The following is an 18,767-nucleotide window of genomic DNA, read 5'->3' on the forward strand; positions in this document are numbered from 1 at the left end:
ATATTGACAGGGCAAAATTACAGTTTTATAGTAAGCCACCCCCCTAAGCAAATTTTAAAAATCAGCAGAGCAAATATTTGGTGGCAATCATTCCTTTTAGAAGTGCTGGTAATTAACAAAAATTACTTCATGGTCTGAGAACTTACAGTAACCTTTTGTATCAAGACACTCTGTCTATGAATCCTTAAGCAGTGTTTCTCACTTGGTATCGTTCAGGAAAGAACGATCAATGTACTGTACGTCTTTGGCATACATTTGAAAATAGACAAAGTGAAATATCTAAAAGTCGGCGACCCTTCATAGTAAAAACCTTTGCCGCTCATTTATTACATGGCCCGCTGAACAGCCCAAGGCTTGTAAAGCTGCTGAGTAAATGCTATCATCCTAGCTTTTGCTCTTCCACTTGGAGGATCAAGAGCCCACTTGTAGAGCAGCTGAAGGATATCCTGCTGTTCATGACCGCTTTCTGAAATCCTATTAATCCTTATATTGCTGTACATGTCTAGGTCTCCCATGCGCTAGTGTTCACATGGTTTTTGGCGGTATATTTCTTCTTCAACTCAACATGGGCAGCACAGTAGATAAGCGGTTAGAATGTCTGCCTCAAAGCATCAATATGCCATAAGCAATTCTCACCATGCAAGATCTGCATGGATTTCCTGTGTGGTCTCTGGTTTCATCCAGTAAACTCAAAAAGTAAACTCAAAAGTGCCTAAAACAAAAAAAAAAATAAATTTACCTTTAATTCCACACAGCAGTCGATTGGTCTGGAGGTGTATTCCATCAGGTCCCGCGTCGTCCCAGTATCCGTCTCCAAACCAGCGCGCCAGGCAGCGCCAGCTTTGCCTCTTCCTCTTGGTTCTTCTTCCTACGTCACCCGAAGCAGACGGGTGACACAGTTTGGAAAAAAAACTTGCGTGAGATCGGCAAATTTTTCTCTTTTTACGAAAAGGCTCCTTCTGTGCAGAAGGATCACCCAAGAGCTGTCTACCCTTTTATGTAAAGTGAAATTTCTGAGTTTAGGTACGCTTTAAAGCTAGTGTAGAATAGGGTCTAATGCGCACATGTGCCCAGGGACTTTCACTCTAGCCTGTCAATCCAATGTTGTTAAACCAATAAGGTGGGAGCGACTGACATGAGTTACATTTTAACCTCTCCTAGGTCAAGCAGAGCTTATACAGCTTAGATGTCTTGAACATTTATGAACAAAACAAACTCGTTATGACATTAACGTGCTAACATTTTAGTGAATAAGGTTCAGTGGGAAAAAGCATGATAAAACTTGCCAAAATAAGGCGTGAAAAACCATTTCACTCTTTAGTGAATCAGGCCAACAGCGTATTTAATTAGCAGGGAAGTTGGAACGAGGGGTTTCCGAGGCTCAGCTGAACAGCTCTAAAGAAACCACAGCAGCTCCTAATTGTTGAAGCTTTAAAGCCATGTAGCAGGACTGTCAACACAGCTGATCGGCTCTTGTCCAAGAGGGAAGGCTGCTGCCAAGAAGCACAGGGGGGGCATATGGACTGGCTTTACATTATCAAACAGGAAAACCACATTAAAACCCAACATTAGCCAAAAAGTTTAGAACTACTGAGACAGAAAGCAGTGAAAGTCACAATGGTTGCCCACATCAGTAAAACACTGTACCATGTCTCAATCACATTAGCAAGAGTAGGAACAAATAAATGCTGCACGGTCAGTGATGTCCTTTTCTACAAAAAGTAGAGGGGGGTGAGCAGGAGGTGCCCTGCTATTTCCCCTAATAGTAAAAGAATTGGTTGGTAGTGTTTATTTTAGCCAGACCACAGTACCATGTGCTGTATCACAAAAGTATTGCACCAGTAAAATGATCAAATGAAAGGTGTACCAGGCAAACACCTTTACTGTACAGAGCTGCATAATATGTTGGCACTGTAAAAATAAAGTACAGGTAGTCCCCGAGTTAAGGAGATCTGACATACGGAGGACTTCTAGATACGAATGGGGCTTCCCTGATTGTTTGTGTGCAGGACAGAGGCTTGATCTTGAACCTTTTGTAACTCTTTAATGACCAAGACACACTCAACAGTTGTTTCTTTTTGTATATCAAAGCACAAAGTTAATGAATGTCTAGGCTCCATAAAGTATTTTTTTTTTTTTTGCTTTGTTTATGATTAACTCACAGTGGGGATTTTATAAAATAACTGGCACCATGCTGCCTAATAATATGGTGAGACAAACATTGTCCTAATTGCATTTAATAAAATCATTTACATTAAAGCAAGAGCACAGTTAGCCATGGAACATATAGACAATGTTCTATAAACCAATTAATCAAATCGTTTTTTTCAGTATCAGCAGACATAAAAGCAAACCAAAGACATTTTAAAACCTTATACCAACTGTGAAGCATGTTGTTGCAAATGGTATGCTTTGGAGTTACCTTGCTGCTCCAGGACCTGGGCATCTTGCTGTCATCAATCAGTCAACCAATAATTCTGCATCTTATCACAGTTTCCTTGATGAAAATGTGAGGTTGTTTGTGCAAACGTTAAAGCTGAAATGGATCTTTCAACAGCAATGATAGCCTTCAGATTACCTGTACCTGTTGGGAAGATCCCCCTACTTCCTTTTAAGGTATCATTAAGAAAAAATAACATAATGCATACACAAAGAAAAATAAAATTCCATTTCACACATCATTTCTTTAAAATATAAAAACAAGTGCGCTTTTTTTTCCCAGAATTTGGAAAAGTGCTGGGGATTGGCAGTTTTGGTGATAGGTCAGGGATTCCCACACAGAAAAGGCATTTCAAAGGACCTGGAGTGAACTTAAATAGGCTACAAAAAGCAACACTGCAGGAAAGGTTAGAGGGGGGTTGGCAAATGTTAATTTTTGCCTGTAGATTAGTTTTAGGATATGGTCGTTAGCTTCCTGTTACAAAAGCTTCCCAAACACTTTGCATAACATATACCTGTTATATGCTTACATAACAAAAATAAATACTGTGCGTAAATGCTTTTGCATTGCTTCACATAAAAATGATCTTGCAAACCGCGTTTTTAAAGTGTTGCCAAATGCCTCCACTGAAATCAATAGATTACAATCCACAATTGCATTATAAATGCTCCTAAGGTGTCTGGCCCATAAACCAGAACATCATGTCAAGGCTTCTTTACTATACCCCCCCCCTCAAGAAAAAAAAATGGAGCAACGAGAGTCCCATAACTCTCGAAATACCTTAAAAACACAACTGAAGTGCGAACTTATGCTATCCGCATTTCGGAGGTGTTTAAGTGTTCAGGCTGTGTGAAAAAATTCTCTCAAGGAGGGGGTATAACAGATCTATACATTATTTAAATTTGAAAACTTAAGAGCTACATTTTAGTACATGGTGTATATCACCACTTCCACTAAAATCCTTTAAATTTGAAAACTTAGAGCTACATTTTAGTACATGGTGTATATCACCACTTCCACTAAAATCCTTATTAAAGGTCACAGGTTACCTTACATCGACAGCCAAGTCATCTAATGATTTGTCGTACTCTAACCATTTAGTCATTTCATGACAAAGCATTCTGTGAAAACACATCAGCTCTTTTGGCTCCCAGAGCATCTGTCATCCTCATATCTTCAATAAAGCTTTCAGCCACAGACTTTATTCTTTCACCCGCTGCCTAAAGTACAGCTTATCCGAGTCCAGCTGTGCTCGAGTGGTCATTTGCTTGCAGTGCACCTCACCTAAACTGTGAGGCAGAGGTAGCATAACGATGATCATCTCAGGGTTACTTGTGCTTACATTTTAAAACTACCATGCTGAAATTTAGGCCATCTTATGAAAAGAGGAATCTGCACACAAGATTGCTGTTGCTGAACGCTGTTGAAGATCGCAGGGCAACCCCTATTTAATGTACAGCGTGGTGTAATATACTGCCTGTTTAATAATATTACAGATGAGGATTCATAAAAGATGGGCCATACATCAGCACTGCAGTTCTTTTGCTTAAAAATTGTACCAGATGGAAGACTTTCTTCATTTTGCAGCACTCTATTTTGAAATACATTTGAAACCAACCCTGCCAGAGTAGTTGTCCGCTTTTAGGCCACCTTATAATGATGAATAAAAAACAGGCCTATCAGTGTACTTGACCTTACAAAATGCAGATCCCACTTCCCATACAGACTAATCAAACATTGAGTAGTGCTTCCCAAACGTTAAAAAAATAAGTGATAGCATTACAGAGATTACACGTCCTTAATCTGTTACTATTAAGGTCAAAAAGTGAACCTACAAACATAGAAGTAGGCCAGGACACTATCTGGAAGGAGTTTGTATGTCCTCTCCATGTTTGCGGTGGTTTCCTCTAGGCACTCAAGTTTCTCTTCACCAACCAAAAACATGCAGTTATGTTATTTGGCATCCTCTCAAATATTGGCCTAAGACTGGATCATGACAGGGACATTAGGTTATGAGCATCTTTGAGGGACAGTTAGTACTGGTAATATGACAATTTGAAACTTTGTAAAGCGCTCTTTGTGGGCGCTATATACAAACACAAGTAAAGATATAGAAGAAACAGCACAGAGGACCTCCGTTCACAAAATATAAAATAGCTTGTAAACATTGAAGCAGCCCACACGTTATTCTGTACTTTCAACAACATTTTCAGACTTAATTGTGGTTCTTTTTTAAGGCTTGGCTTACCCTCCACTCCCCCCCCAATCCACCTACAAAACTTTACATAGCTCAGTGCACCTTGACTAGTTATCCAGTTTATATTTTCACCATTATGTTGTTGAGCTAACTCTGGACTTTCCTCAGTCTTGGAGAAGCTTCAGATTTCAGATATTTGGAACTATTTTCCTGCAACCTCTATTTCTGAAACGGAACTCAAATACATGTAAATGGTGACCTATCCATGGCCGATCTTGAAAAATCTTTCACTAGTTTACTATACCCCTAGACCAATTAGATTCCAAGAATTTTTCCCCCCATTTTCTGTATCACCTTTTTCAGCTTCCGAGTCTCTTTCATGAACATGAAAAATGTTCATGTGAGCATGGGATAAACCTGGTAACATTTCTTTAACTTTTGAAAACTACAAGCTGGTTTGATCAAGGCCTAGAACTTCTTACGCACTCCAGATTGTCCTCCTGAAATGTGATCATCTTGGTTGAAAATCTTGCGTTAGTATAGCTGTCCACTGACATCGCTTAGTGATTAACTACTTAGTGACTGATCTACGGAAGGATGTCACAGAGTGCTTCTTCTCTCTATAGAACTGCGCCAGTCTCTTTGCTTCCAACACCAACCACCGAACCCGTACACGTCCGAGCCTTCGCAACCTTTACCATCAACTCCATGTTATGGACCCAATTTCGGCCTACATTTACATTACATTTTCGTATCCCTCCGGCTTCCTTACTCCAGGTCACCTGCCTGTAGTTATGTCATGACTCAAGTAGAAGAAAAGAAAAAAAACAAAAACTTTGCACTATAGTACAAATATAAAGCGTAACATGAAAAAAAAATCACTGAAGCTTCCCTTGCCAACAATTTCTCTCCTTCCACATTATACATATTCATATCTTGCTCTTGCATTCCCCCCCCCCCCAACTTCTCCTCCTTCTCTCTGCTTCTGGCTGTACATTTAAATCTGTCTAGCCACATACTGACACAAACAGCCCCACCCACCTATTCTATGCCTGGTCACATATCATATCTCTATATATTTTTTTAAATTGCGCCAGCTGCCCCCCCCCAGCCATTTTGTGCGGCTGTTTCCACAAGAGAGAGAGAGAGAAAGAGAGAGAGAGAAGGAGGCTGCTGTGTATAATAGAAATGGTCTTAATAAAAGGGGGAGTAGCTGCTGTGTGATTCAGGTGGGGGAGGGATGAGGAAGGTTTATAAATATCTCACACAGCCTCATTTTATTATTTTTTTTTTAACTTTACATATAATAATTGAAGGGGCGGCCATCTTGGTTCCCTGTCAACTTTTCTATTTGATCTGAATAAAAATAAATCCCCTTTTTTTTCCTAATTCTCCCCCTTCAGAACATTTTTTTACTCTAGTGTTCTTTTTTAACCCCTTCTTACTTTTAATCCCCCTCAGAACTTTTTGTTTTGGAAAAGAGGGAGGGGGTCTTTTTTTAAGGGGGGTGTTTTGGACAAAGCAATTTTTTTTATTTTTAATACACCCCCCCATCACGTTTTTATCTACTGAGGTAAAATCACCCCGAAATCGGCGGGAAAGGCTTTTGATTTTTTTTTTCCTGAGGTAAAAAGAAATTGGCGGGCTTCTGAGGTAAATTCGCCCGGTTTCTTCGGATGAAGGGTTTGTGAAGGGGGAATTTTCCGCGGGTTTTTTCCCCGGTGAAAGGGGGAAAAGTTAGCGGCGGGCGATGGCGTCCTCCTCTTCCCCGCTAAGGGACGAGGAAGAGGAGGAAGAAGAAGAAGAGGAGATGGCCGTGTCCGAAGAGGGGGACGGCGAGAAGGAGGAGGAGGAAGACGATGATGAAGAAGAAGAAGGCGGCAGGGAAGGCGACGAGGAAGAAATAGAAGAGGAGGAGGAGGAGGAAGGCGACGAAGACGCTCCGAGGCGCCATAGCCCCAGCCTCCTCTTCCCGCCGGAGGCCTCGAGGGAGCCGGGGAGTGTTGAAACCGACGACGCGCCAACAGCTGCCGCAGGTAAACAGGCAATGAGGGAGAAGGGGGGGCCGTGAGACAGAGTGTACAGTGCGGGGGCGGCTTCAAGTCCCCCCCCTTTCTATTCGCATTAACCGATGGACGGTCTCACTGTCTGGGAGGGGGGGGGGCGAAGGGACTTGAGCTGTGTGTCCCCTTATTGTGTGACTTGGTGACGGCAGACCCCCTGTGTCCACCTCGAACCCCCCCCTTCTCAGTGTGGTGTGGTCTGTCCCTTCACCTTTATAGAATGGGTGACAGCTGAGAGGACGTTCCCGCCATTTTAATTAGAGGGATAGTGAAAGTGGTCAGGGAATAGTGAAAGGGACCTGTGGTGTGTGTATGGGAAGGTGGCTGTGGTGTCCCATAGCTTATATATAACTTGCTGTGCTGTTAAAAAGTGTGTTTCATAAAAGAGTTTTCCCATAAAAATGTCCGATTGGTTAGATCGTAACGCATGATTTTTACGTGAAAAGTTTTGTTTTGGCTAGTCGATGGGTTAGTAATTGTATTTCTTGAAGAAAAAAAAGTATTTAAATTTCGGTATAAATTTACACTTTTTATTATTTAATTAAGCATTGAGAGATTTTTTTAGCGCAGGTACGTGAGAACCGGGGTCCGAAGATTTAGCGGGGCCTGTCTGACAAAGGCCAATTGCAGTTGCTGCGTAGTGGGTTAGGGGTTGCCGGGTTACAGGTGCACCACAGAGAACGGGCATTTATGAAGGCGTACCCTTGCACCAAGCTGCAGATCTTGCAGGTCACATGACCAAGCATTAAGTTGGGGGCAAGTGGTGAAAAATTGTTGCACCAGGTGGTAGATCCTTGATTGGAGAGGATGTGTTGTTTGAAGGCAGTTCTCCCTCACTTGGTTTTGTGAAATCAGAGCTGGTCATATGCATTAAAAAATATTAGGACTTAGATATTCCTGCACCAAACGAGGTTGTGGGGACAGTGACGATTAAGGGGAAAACATATAATTCAGGCCGAGGTCTATTAGGTTAGTGATCAATTCTGTTCTAGTTCTTGGTGTCTAGATTGGGCATTGGTGATGTTATGCCTTGGATTTACCTTTAAGTTGAACATTTGCTTTGCTTGTGCAGGTTCGTTCAATTGTCCCTAACCCCCCAGCCATACTAGGCCCCAACACTGTCATGCAGGGCTCTGAGAAGAGGAGCCCTTATCCTTGTGTAAGCTTTGACTAAACCAGCACTAAAAGCCCAAAATGTTAATGTTGGTATATTTTCCTTTACTTCCTGCCATAAAAATACAATGGGAAATAGGAAGAAATCTACCAAATAAGGGAATTTTTTCACCAAAACAGGTGTTTCCATTGTAAGAATTCCCTCCCACTTCTGGGCACTTTCAGTTATGGTTACATACCGCAGTTAGGTTAAAAAAAGAAATAAGCCTATTAAGTTCAACCATTGGGGAAATTAACATTTCCCAGATAAAAACCCTATGGACATATTTGATCCAGAGGAAGGCAAAAAAAATCTTATAAAGCCTGGTTCAATTTGCTGCATTATAAGACAGCAGTCTAACAGGTACACAGAGGTAAAGCAAACACAGTTCTGTCTCCAACCTTGAACAAGGCATGGTGGGTGCAAAAGAAATGATGATACCATCAAAGAATCATAGCTAGAAAAAGTCAGCTTTCACTACTTAAAGAGATAAAAATGTAGGTAGGTTGTAAACCTTCCCCATGATATCTAAACCAAAAAAAGGGTTGGCTTTGTATAGTATTGTTATTATTAAAGCATTTTTATATAGCATCTACATATTACGCAGCGACTTATATTAAATAGGAGTTGTGAATGACAGACAGATACAGACAGTGACACAGGAGGAGGAGAGAACCCTACCCCGAAGAGCTTACAATCTAAGAATACTTCAGAATACAAAGAAGTACTTTTTTTGGATTCTAGGGCTGTGAGGGTTACTAGTGAAAACATAGACAAGGCCACACCTATGCCTTACCCTGGTAAAACTGTTTCAGTACGTTGGCACATTTGATAAGTTCATTTCATGCTGCTAATATATAATGTGGGGGTCTGCTCTGATGTCCTGAAGATAGCAGTTCTAAAATAAAATAATTACAATTTATTTGGGCTTAATTTGGCTTCTGTTAGATTAATAGGAGACCTAAAAATGGTTTTGGGTTTGTTTTTTTTTTATTGTAGAATTTTAGTTTTTTGTGTTAACGTTAATGTTATGTTATGTTAGTTATGTCTTGAGAAACACATATTTTGTTTCATGCTATACATAAGAAAAGACTCCCAGAGATCACGGGTTAGCTAAAAAGAGAGCACAATAATCTTCTGTGAGGAATGCTTGTCTGACTGAATCCTTAAAAAGGTTTTTTGTTTTCTCTGTGACTCGTACCTGTCTGTCAATTTCAACAATGAATGAGACAGAGGAAGACATGAGCTGAAGCCTGAATCTTTGTACAGATGCTCAGTAGGTACCAACAAATAAGCACTGTATAGACAGGCTGCTCAGCTACTGCCTGTTCCGTCTCATGGAAGGGGTGGGACCAGAGGGACCTGTTCCTGTAGTCTTTGTTAGCAGTTATTAACTTAAATGGTGTAGGGAGACACCAGTGCTAACACTAGACAATCGCAAATGGTCGACCTTAGCAAAGAAAATCTAGTACTTGTACAAAAGTTTTGGTCCACCTGCTGGCTTGATAAAAGACATGGCAATATTGGTAGCTCAACATACGTTTCTGCATTCCTTTGGTGTCACTGCTCATATGGTTTGCGCCAGTTGACCTTAGCGGCTCTGCCCGAACAGGACATGGATGGCGCTGTCCCTTGGTAGAGACCACAAGAACAGATTTAAATGGCGCTGTCCCTTGGTAGAGACCACAACCTTAAAGCAAGCTCACTTGTTTGTTGTTGTGTTGATGGAGTGTGACTTCACTCTTTGGATGTTTATTTCTCTTGGATGTATATTTGAAGGCACCTGTATTAGCGTTTTGAGGCCATTTCAGATTCTCATTTGACCCCAGTGCTCTACCACAGGGACAGCCAGGCTCCCAACTGAATAGCATGGTGGTGGTAGCCATGTTGTGCATGCGATAGCTTTCCGCTACAGTGGATCACAGCATGGTTTCCAGAGGCCATAAGTCACTCTTGGCCTCATGGTTGCTTTTCCTTCTCTGGAGAAAGAACAACACTGCAACCACACTATTTCAAATGCTTCAGTTGACACTAAAATATGCACAGTAGTATTAAGGGGAATCTGTAAGTGGCTAACTCTGTGGGTTTTGACTGTAAATCTGAAAGAGACCTTAGGGACGATTGCCACTTTTGTGTTTTTTATGTGATACATTTGCAGAAAAATGTGTTAGATGTTTCAATCCCTAGACCAAGCTTAGCAGTTGCAGTGGATAAATCTCACCTGAAGCTTATTGATCATAGAATTGTCTCTAACTGGTCTATCGACACTGACCCTTAGAGCAGTGAGATTGAGGTGGAATTACCACTCCTTCATGCCCGGAAATAATGCCAGCGGTCAGTATGCTATGTTGTGTCTCACCCAAAGGCGCCCGTAGAGATTGAATGGGGGTGGTAGTGAGTGGTTGAGTAATGCCCGCTGTGAATTGTTTAAAACAATGGTTCATTAGGAAGTGCAGCTGTCGAGCATTTGGCAAGGTGCCAGCTGTCAGGAATCATCCAGGTAGCGCTGTTCTCCTTGCTGTCTGAGCTTCTCCCCAACATAGAGAACTATAAACTCTGATAGAAGTTCTAACGCTTCTGTACTTCCCCAAGCAGAATTGCAGCTTAGTAATAAAATCCTCGAAACCTGCAAATGATTTATACATGAAACATTTGGGTAACCCCAGTATATAGCCGCTGAGAAGGCCACCTGCTGCCCTGTATTATTTTCATTCCTGTATTGTTGGCATCAACTTGACTTCTTCTGGTTTCTAGTCGCTGACCTCAAATACTTCCAGCAGTGATACCTCGGGAATTCTCAATTTCAAGAGAGGTTAGCAGTGGCAGCAAATTCACTTATGACAAGTGTAAAATGAAGAGGCTGTCCTGCAATCATCTATTGTGCTGGTGGCATAGAGTTCCCAGACCTGCAGCCTGCGTTCCTCTTTCTTCTATTTCTTCATTGAAGCCTCCTGGAAAGTCTCCAATGCCAGAGAAGGAACCTGGCTAAAAGCCTCAGAAGTAGGAGGAAGTTCTGCAATATTTAAATGCAGATTGGGGACAATGTAAGGGCACATACACATGTGTAAAAGAGTGACAGATGAACGAATGAGTGGTTTACACACAGTGCCATTCTGTTCCATGAAGAGGGAAGGGGAGATAATGAGTGAGCAGCCCCCCAGCATGTTCTTCTCCAATAACATGTACAGCAGCCATTCTCCACCAGTCTCTTACAGATCTGTCAGAATGTTTCCATGAACGATGTTGGTCATTGTTGATGCCTAACATGCTTTCTAAGAAGTACTCACCTTCAGCTTCCTGCTGATAAACTGCTTTCTTATCTACTCAGTGTTGGCACTTCATTTTCAAGGATAGAGTGTTATATATTAGGTGTCATAAAGGGAAATATTACCTTTTATTATATGAGTAGACTCATAATAAAATGCAATCCACTCAGCTAATAGGGCTATGTTCACACTGTTTGTAAGGTTGTGGTGTGGTTATTTTCTCATTCCAGTGAACAGCTACCTTGGGGGAGTCACTACAAGTAGCTTATCCCTGGGCAGCCCCATAGAGAAGGAATGGGGGCAACAGTGATCTGTACATTTCTGCTTACTGCTGGAAGTGTCAAATGTGCTGTAGTGCGAGTGACCGAGTTGCAGGCAAAGTACTGGTCGCAGGGAGCCACACAATATCACAGAATTCTCCCCGGTCCCTTTGACCGGGTGCCCCACCCTAAACTTTTCGGTAATCACCCAGCTGTTTTTGTGTGGTTACTGAAAAGTTGGATCACAATACAGGATCCACCACCCACCTACAGCTTCCTCCCACCCAGCTTAAAAAAATTCTGGGTAGAATACTGTATTGCTCGAACCTGCGCTGAGAAAATGTGACATGTGTACAGTGGTCGCCAGATGTCGTTTACCAGTCCGCCATGGCGGATCAATAAATGGCTGGTAAGGACCGCTATGTATGTCAGTGGAGGGGAGCCTAGCAAAGTGCTGCTCATTTCGTCCTCCTTGTGTAATTCAAACAGAGCTCATAATGACCTAGGAGAAGGCACCTTTAGTGATAATGGCTTGTCAAAATGATCAGCAAATCCTTGGAGATAAACTGGTTTAAATCCTGAGCTTTTCTGTAAAAACTGGTCTTGAAACAGTCACGTTCTGCTTTTAGGTTGGTCCCAAAAAAGTTACTGATCTTATGCCACCTGTTGCATGGAATAGGAATGGATTAGGTTTAAACCCCTTGGCTGGAGATCTTACGGGCTCCTCCTTCATCTTTGTTTATGGGCTAAGTAAACTGAGGACCATCAGGTGTCAACTCAAAAATCATCTGTGGTCTGCAGATTATAGTTTGCAAAGCATTACTATGCCGAGTGCTTCTGTTCATGTGACAGACGTATAATGCAAGTGCCTGACTTGATTAGGTCTTCACATCCAAACAACAGTTACCCCTGAGTTTGAACATTTAGCAACAAAACTCTATCAATGTTCTGATTGTGGCCCTGTTATTTCCCTTACTTCCTGATAGCCTGACAATTTTGGATCTGCTTTATGAAAGCTCCTCTTCTTGAAGAAGAGTATCGTGGTAGACCCTGGGTGATCTAGCAAATCAGCAATAGATTTCTTAAAAATTATTTCCTATTAGTTTGCAAATCTTCTCATTGCTGGACCAAATCCATTTCATGTTTGCTGGATCACCAAGTTTTCCGATGATAGTCTATCTTCTCCAGTCGTGGAGAACTTTCATAAATCAGAGGAAAATTTGAGGAGAAATTTTCTCATCAGGGCCCAAAAACAACAGTAAAAAACATTCACTACTCTAAAAATAAAGTTAGATAGGTTAGTTATGTTTATTTACCTTTCACTTTAGAAATGTTGCAACATTCACCCAGTAATTTCAAATAACATATTTGCATATAATTATATTTTGTGTGTTTTTGGTTATTTCGTGGTCATATGTAACATTTTATTAGAGGTGGGTGAATGTACCTGGGTTCATTTTGGGAAGGGTTAGGCAAATGTTCTTTGATGTTCCCCAAACATTCTTTGAAGTTTGACAAATCCTCATTTTTTGAATTGACACTATAGACATGTAAAGAGGTGATCATCCTTATAGATCAGCCTTTCTCCAATTTTTGTAACATGGGGGAACCCTTGAAATAACTTTTAGGTCTTCAGGGAACCCCTTCTATAATTACTATATCCACAGCTCACATTATATTAGTATGATGGGAATAATGTCTCTTACATGGCTGACAAATTGGAGGAATGTTACTCTTATAGATAGCCAAAAAAACAATTGGTGTCACCCTAACTGACCCGAGAGGTCCAAACAGCTCATTGCTGAAGGAACCCCCAGCAACCTCTGCAGGAACCCTAGCTGAGAAACACTCATAAAGGATCAAAGTTTGTCTATCTTAAAGAATGTTTGCCCATCCCTCTTTGAACCAAACATGGAGACATTCACCCTTCACTTATATTCACATAATGTATAGATTTAATTTTGCCACATTTGCCACAAACAAGTATTTATTGCCACCAAAACAACATTAGATTTTGCTACATGTGCTCATCAGCAACATTCACAATTCACTCCAAAAATGTGATTGAAACTATTGGTTCTATTTCAAATTATTTATAGATAGCCTCATAATCTGTTGTTCCATACCTCCATACAGAATGAACATATGTTTTTAATAAGTTAATCACTATGCAAATTGTGAAAAAAATTTACTTCCAAATATATGGTACAACTTACGGGAACACAGTTATGTTTTGTTCAGATGAGTTTGCTTTTTGTGGTGCCTTATTTCCTTTGTGAAGACTATCTAACACAATAAAGCAAAAGATGATAACCAGAAGCTAATTTTATTCAGCCTGATATCCACAGTTTATAAGCAAGTCATCACATTTGTCATTGAATTTTTACTACCTGTTACAGATTACAAACAAGACTCAACCTAACTTCATTGTTTTATGATTCAGCTGATGCTTGAAGGTGTGAATTCTTTAGGTTTACACAAGCTAAGAAAAAAAATGTTTCAACTTGAGGTACTCCTCCTTAATTCTACAACCGCAATCTGTAGACCACAGATGGTTTGTAAGTTGACACCTAATTGTTCACAGCACTCTGTTTACCTGTTAGGCATTTACTAAAATTATTTGTGGAAATGGGTGGGTAAAACTTAAGACATGTTGGGGCTTCTTCCCAAAACCTGACAAAATTACATGCCATGGAGGTGCCCGGTGTGCTGAATGTTTACAGGATTGTGTTCAGGTTGCTGACTGGACAAGTGCCTGGAAGGGGCTCAGATGTTCAAAATTGTGAAGTTTTGACTGTGAATTCAAAGGTTAGTCTAGAACAGTTATTCCTTATCAGGGTTCAATGGAACCCTTTGGTTCCTCAAGAAGTTGTCAGGTTTAAAAGGTCTGCCGAATGTCTCCAGGATTGTGGTCAGGTTGCTGACTGGACAAGTGCCTGATGAGGGCACAGATATTCAAAAATTGTGAAGTTTTTACTGTTAATTCAAAGGTTACTCTAGATCTGTCATTCTCAGCCAAGGTTCTTTGGAACCCTAGAGTTCCTCAAGAAGTTGCCAGGTTCAACTTTTATGCCCAAAATCTCCTGGATTGTATGCAGGTTGTTGACTGGATGAGGGCACAGATTTCTAAAATTGTGATGTTTTGACTGTGAATAGGAATGAGTATCTAAGATGTGTTTGAGATGGGGTAGTCAGAACCATAACTTCTCTTTGCGTTAGTGAATGTTCCGAAGGGATTTTAAAGGTGGACAATGTGAGTGAAGGAGCCCGAAGTAAACTTCTTCATTGGTAAAACTGCAGGTAGTTATTAGGGCCTCTTGTAGCGTCCCCATTCCCTGTAGTTTCCCTGTATTCCCTGTTACCAGTTAAATGTACCATTTTTGTTTTCTCTCTGTATGAACAGAAGATGAGGACCTCAGTCCAGTTCCTTCTCCCATAATAGTTACAAAGAAGAAAAGAGGACCTAAGAAGAAGGATAAAGACAAGCAGAGACCGCCCAAAGCTCCAAGGACTTACAAGCGCAAAAAACCTGTAAGAAAACGCTAGATGGTAGAACTGTGTTCTACTGTTTTTTTATTTGGTATCCTCTCACTAATTATATTAGTAGTGTAATAGCCTTTTTGTGTAATGTAAGTTACTTTTTGTGTTTTACCTTTTTGCTTCTTTCATATCTGTAAGATAAAAACTGATGTAAAAATGAAGATCATCTTTATAAATCAAAGCAATCAGTAAGTTAGGGGCATCCACCCATTTGTTGTCTGTGGACATATGTATACCTACATTGTTGGTCAGTAGAGATGTTTTACATTACCTTTATAGTCTGTTGCTAAGCATTCCCTTGTATTGGTGATCTTAGAAGATGTATCTCCCTACATTGGTGGCCTATGTAGAACTATCTACTTGCATTGGTAGTCTGTGGAGATTTTGGTATGTGTCCCTTACATTGGTGGTTTGTGGAGATGTATCCCTTACATTCGTGGTCCATGGAGATGTATCCCTTACATTGGTGGTTTGTGGAGATGTATCCCTTACATTGGTGGTCTGTGGAGATGTATCCCTTACATTGGTGGTCTGTGAAGATGTATCCCCTACATTTGTGGTCTAGGGAGATGTATCCCTTACATTGTTGGTATATGGAGATGTATTCCATATGTTGGTGGTCTATGGAGAGGTATCCCTTACTTTGGTGGTCTTTGGAGTAATATCTCCTTACATTGTTGGTCTATGGAGATGTATCGCTTACATTGGTTGTATGTGGAGATGTATCTCCTTACATTGGTGGTCTTTGGAGATGTATTCTTTATGTCGGTGGTCTATGGAGATTTATTCCTTACATTGGTGGTCTATTGAGATATATCCCTTACATTGGTGGTCTATAGAGATGTATCTCCTTACATTGGTGTGTCTGTGGAGATGTATTTCCTTACATTGGTGGTCTATCGAGATGTATTCTTTACATTGGTGGTCTATGGAGATGTATCTCCTTACATTGGTGGTCTATAGAGATGTATCCTTTACATCGATGGTCTATACAGATGCATCTACTTACATTGGTGGTCCCTTTACATTATTAGTCTTTGGGGTTTTTTGCCCCTTCAATAGTGGTCTGTAGAGATCTGTCTCCTTACATTGGTGATCTATAGTAATGTATCTGCTTACATTGGTGGTCTGTGAAGATGTATATCCTTCCATTGGTGGTCCATGGAGATGTATCCCTTATATTAGTGGTCTTTGAAGATGTTTCTTCTTACATGATTGGTCTTTGGATGTTTTTTATCCTTACATTAATGTCTTATGGAGAAGTATATATTCCTACATTGGTAGACTGTGGTGATGGATCTCCTTATATTGATGGTCTGTTGAGATCTATCTCTTTACATTGGTGGTTTAAGGAAATGTATCTGCTTACATTTGTGGTCTGTCTATCTTCTATATTGGTTATCTATGAATGTATTTCCATTAGTAATGTGTAGAATGTTTTCCCCTAGATCTTTAAAGATTTTCCCCCTTACATTGGAGGACTATAGAGAAGTGACCAACTACAAAAGGGGTCTATTAGGAAGAGCCAACTTACATTGGTGGTTGGTTACAGTGGACGAGGTTCCTGTGGTCAGGTATAAGTGTAGTGCCCCTGTACATTGATGGTCTGGGAGGAGATTAGTCCACCATTGTTCACTGCTTAAGGAACCCATTTGCAATGGCTGGAGAAGCACCAACTGTTATAGGTTGGTCTAATGTGACAAGTGATTGGTTAGGTGTATCTTGCACTATGGGGATTTTCATGCAGCTGCAATCATTTCCATACCTTCATGTGCTATTTTATCAATGCAACCAAGCTTTCAATAGCCATTATATAGTTCAGCTACATCTGTTCTGTCATTAACATTTTTGCCTTTGTTTCATTTTTACAGGATAGTGATGATGAGCTCCACTGGGATGAGGGGATTAGAGGCCATATTTCTCCAGACAGTGACTCTGAAATGGGTGGGAAAAAGCGGAAAAAGAAGCACAAAGAAAAGAAAGAGAAAAAAACCAAAAAAAGAAAGAAGGATGAAGAAGTGGTCGTGGAGCGCAAGGTTCGTATAAACCTACCATGAGCTGAGCAGGTGAAAGGACGAAAAGAAAGGCCCTGAAACTGAATGGGCCTGATTTATTAACGTTCTCCAAGACTAGAGAAGATAGACTATCATGTCTTGAAGAGCTGTAATTAATCAGGCCCAATATGTACAAACCTAGAAATGTGTTTCTTTCAACAAATCAACATTATTCTTCATAATTTAAGAAGGAGGGGTTAAAAATTTGGGAATCAGACATATCTCTCATTTAAATTCATCAGGGTTATAAGCAATATTGGCAGATAACGTCTCTTGAGCTTACTAGACAACCATTTTGTTTTCTTCAAGCAGGTGGAACAGAAGTCCTCTGCAGTACTGCTGGCCAGCTGGGGATTGGAGGACGTTGATCATGTGTATACAGATGACGATTATCATACACTAACTAACTATAAGGCGTTTAGCCAGTTTATGAGGTGAGAACCATTCTATGATCCTGCAATATGGGCTAATTTTATATCTTTCCCCCTATTTGTTCCTCTTAATTGTGCAAAAAATATAGCATTATTTTTTTTATGTCCATTTTGCATCACCCTGCAGGAGGAAGGACATACTCTTAGCTCCCTTCTGTCTGTGTCTGACTGCAGGAGGAGGACAGACTCATAGCTCCCCCTTGTGTCTGTGTCACCCTGCAGGAGGAGGACAGACTCATAGCTGTGGTTATTATCCTTTTAGAATTTAAAATCTTAAAGCTAATACATTTTTAATGGGGAAGTTTGCATTATTTACCGCATGGATAACATCTTGATAAGTACCTAAAACAATGCTGGGCAAGAGGGAATACAACAGAAGCTTTCTGATTTTAGATTCTATGTAAAATGCTATACAGAGCATGAGGTGGGTTAAGGGTTAGATGAGTAGTCACAACACTGCTACGTATTCACTTGGATGTATGAACTTCAATGTTAGGTATAGGGTCTGATCTCTTCACTGGAGCTTTAATAAATCTGGAGAAAATAGACTGTCATGGGAAAACCTGGGTGATCCAGCAAAGCTGTCTGAAGTCTGAAAGTTTCTAAAATGAGAACAGTCTATTATTATTATTAATAATAATAATAATAATAATAATAATAATAATCAGGATTTATATAGTGCCAACGTATTACGCATTGCTGTACATAGGGGCTGCAAATGACACAGGAGGGGCAGAGGACTCTGCCCCAAAGAGCTTATTTCTCCTTAGGAAATCAGATTATTTTTACAATCTGCTGCCCTTGTATTGATACGAGGTGAAATTTGGCAGTAGAGATATTTCTTCCTCCACATAACATGCTGCAGGAAGTCTAAAATAACATCCGGCAATATGTGTAGATGTGAGTTTTATGTAGCTGATGGTGTTCATGTGTAGTATTGTACTGATCCCCTTTTTCAAATATTATTATCTCCCATAGAGCGAAGAAATGGAACTTGCGGAAGTGTCCGACTTGGAGAACTCCAGCGTCCATAGCTCATCTGCTCCCTCGGATGCCTCAGGAAGAGTAAAGAGGAAGAGAGGAAGACCGGCAGGGAAGAAGAAGAAAAATAAGAAGCAGAAAGGTAAAGGTGGAAGTGTAATATGTGGTGATAAAAGTTTTTCAGTTTTAGTGAAACTAAAATAAAAATAAACAAATCACACTTACCTTTAGTCCTGCAGATCCCTTAATAGCACTGGACTTTCCCTCGCGCCCAGCTCTGCCATCTTTGATCTTCTTGCTACATCCACCGATCTCGCATTGCGTAGGTGGGACATCGGGTGACATAGCTGCTGTAAAGGGGGGAAAAAAGAGAGCCGATCTC

The 18,767-nt window shown here is 40.6% G+C and overlaps 1 protein-coding gene across 1 annotated transcript in view; it reads left to right on the plus strand.

Moving 5' to 3' along the window:
- The first annotated feature begins 5,801 nt into the window (after positions 1–5,801).
- The window catches only part of CHD3 (chromodomain helicase DNA binding protein 3), a 45,154-nt gene continuing 32,188 nt past the window's right edge, over positions 5,802–18,767 (plus strand). The window contains exons 1-5 of the mRNA XM_072398857.1: positions 5,802–6,673; positions 14,783–14,910; positions 16,791–16,955; positions 17,286–17,407; positions 18,385–18,527. Coding sequence (XP_072254958.1) covers positions 6,388–6,673; positions 14,783–14,910; positions 16,791–16,955; positions 17,286–17,407; positions 18,385–18,527 — 844 coding nt within the window. The 5' untranslated portion in view covers positions 5,802–6,387. The remainder of the gene's footprint in view (positions 6,674–14,782; positions 14,911–16,790; positions 16,956–17,285; positions 17,408–18,384; positions 18,528–18,767) is intronic.

The sequence above is a fragment of the Pyxicephalus adspersus genome, chromosome 2, assembly GCF_032062135.1.
Source record: "Pyxicephalus adspersus chromosome 2, UCB_Pads_2.0, whole genome shotgun sequence".
Classification (NCBI taxonomy): Eukaryota; Metazoa; Chordata; class Amphibia; order Anura; family Pyxicephalidae; genus Pyxicephalus; species Pyxicephalus adspersus.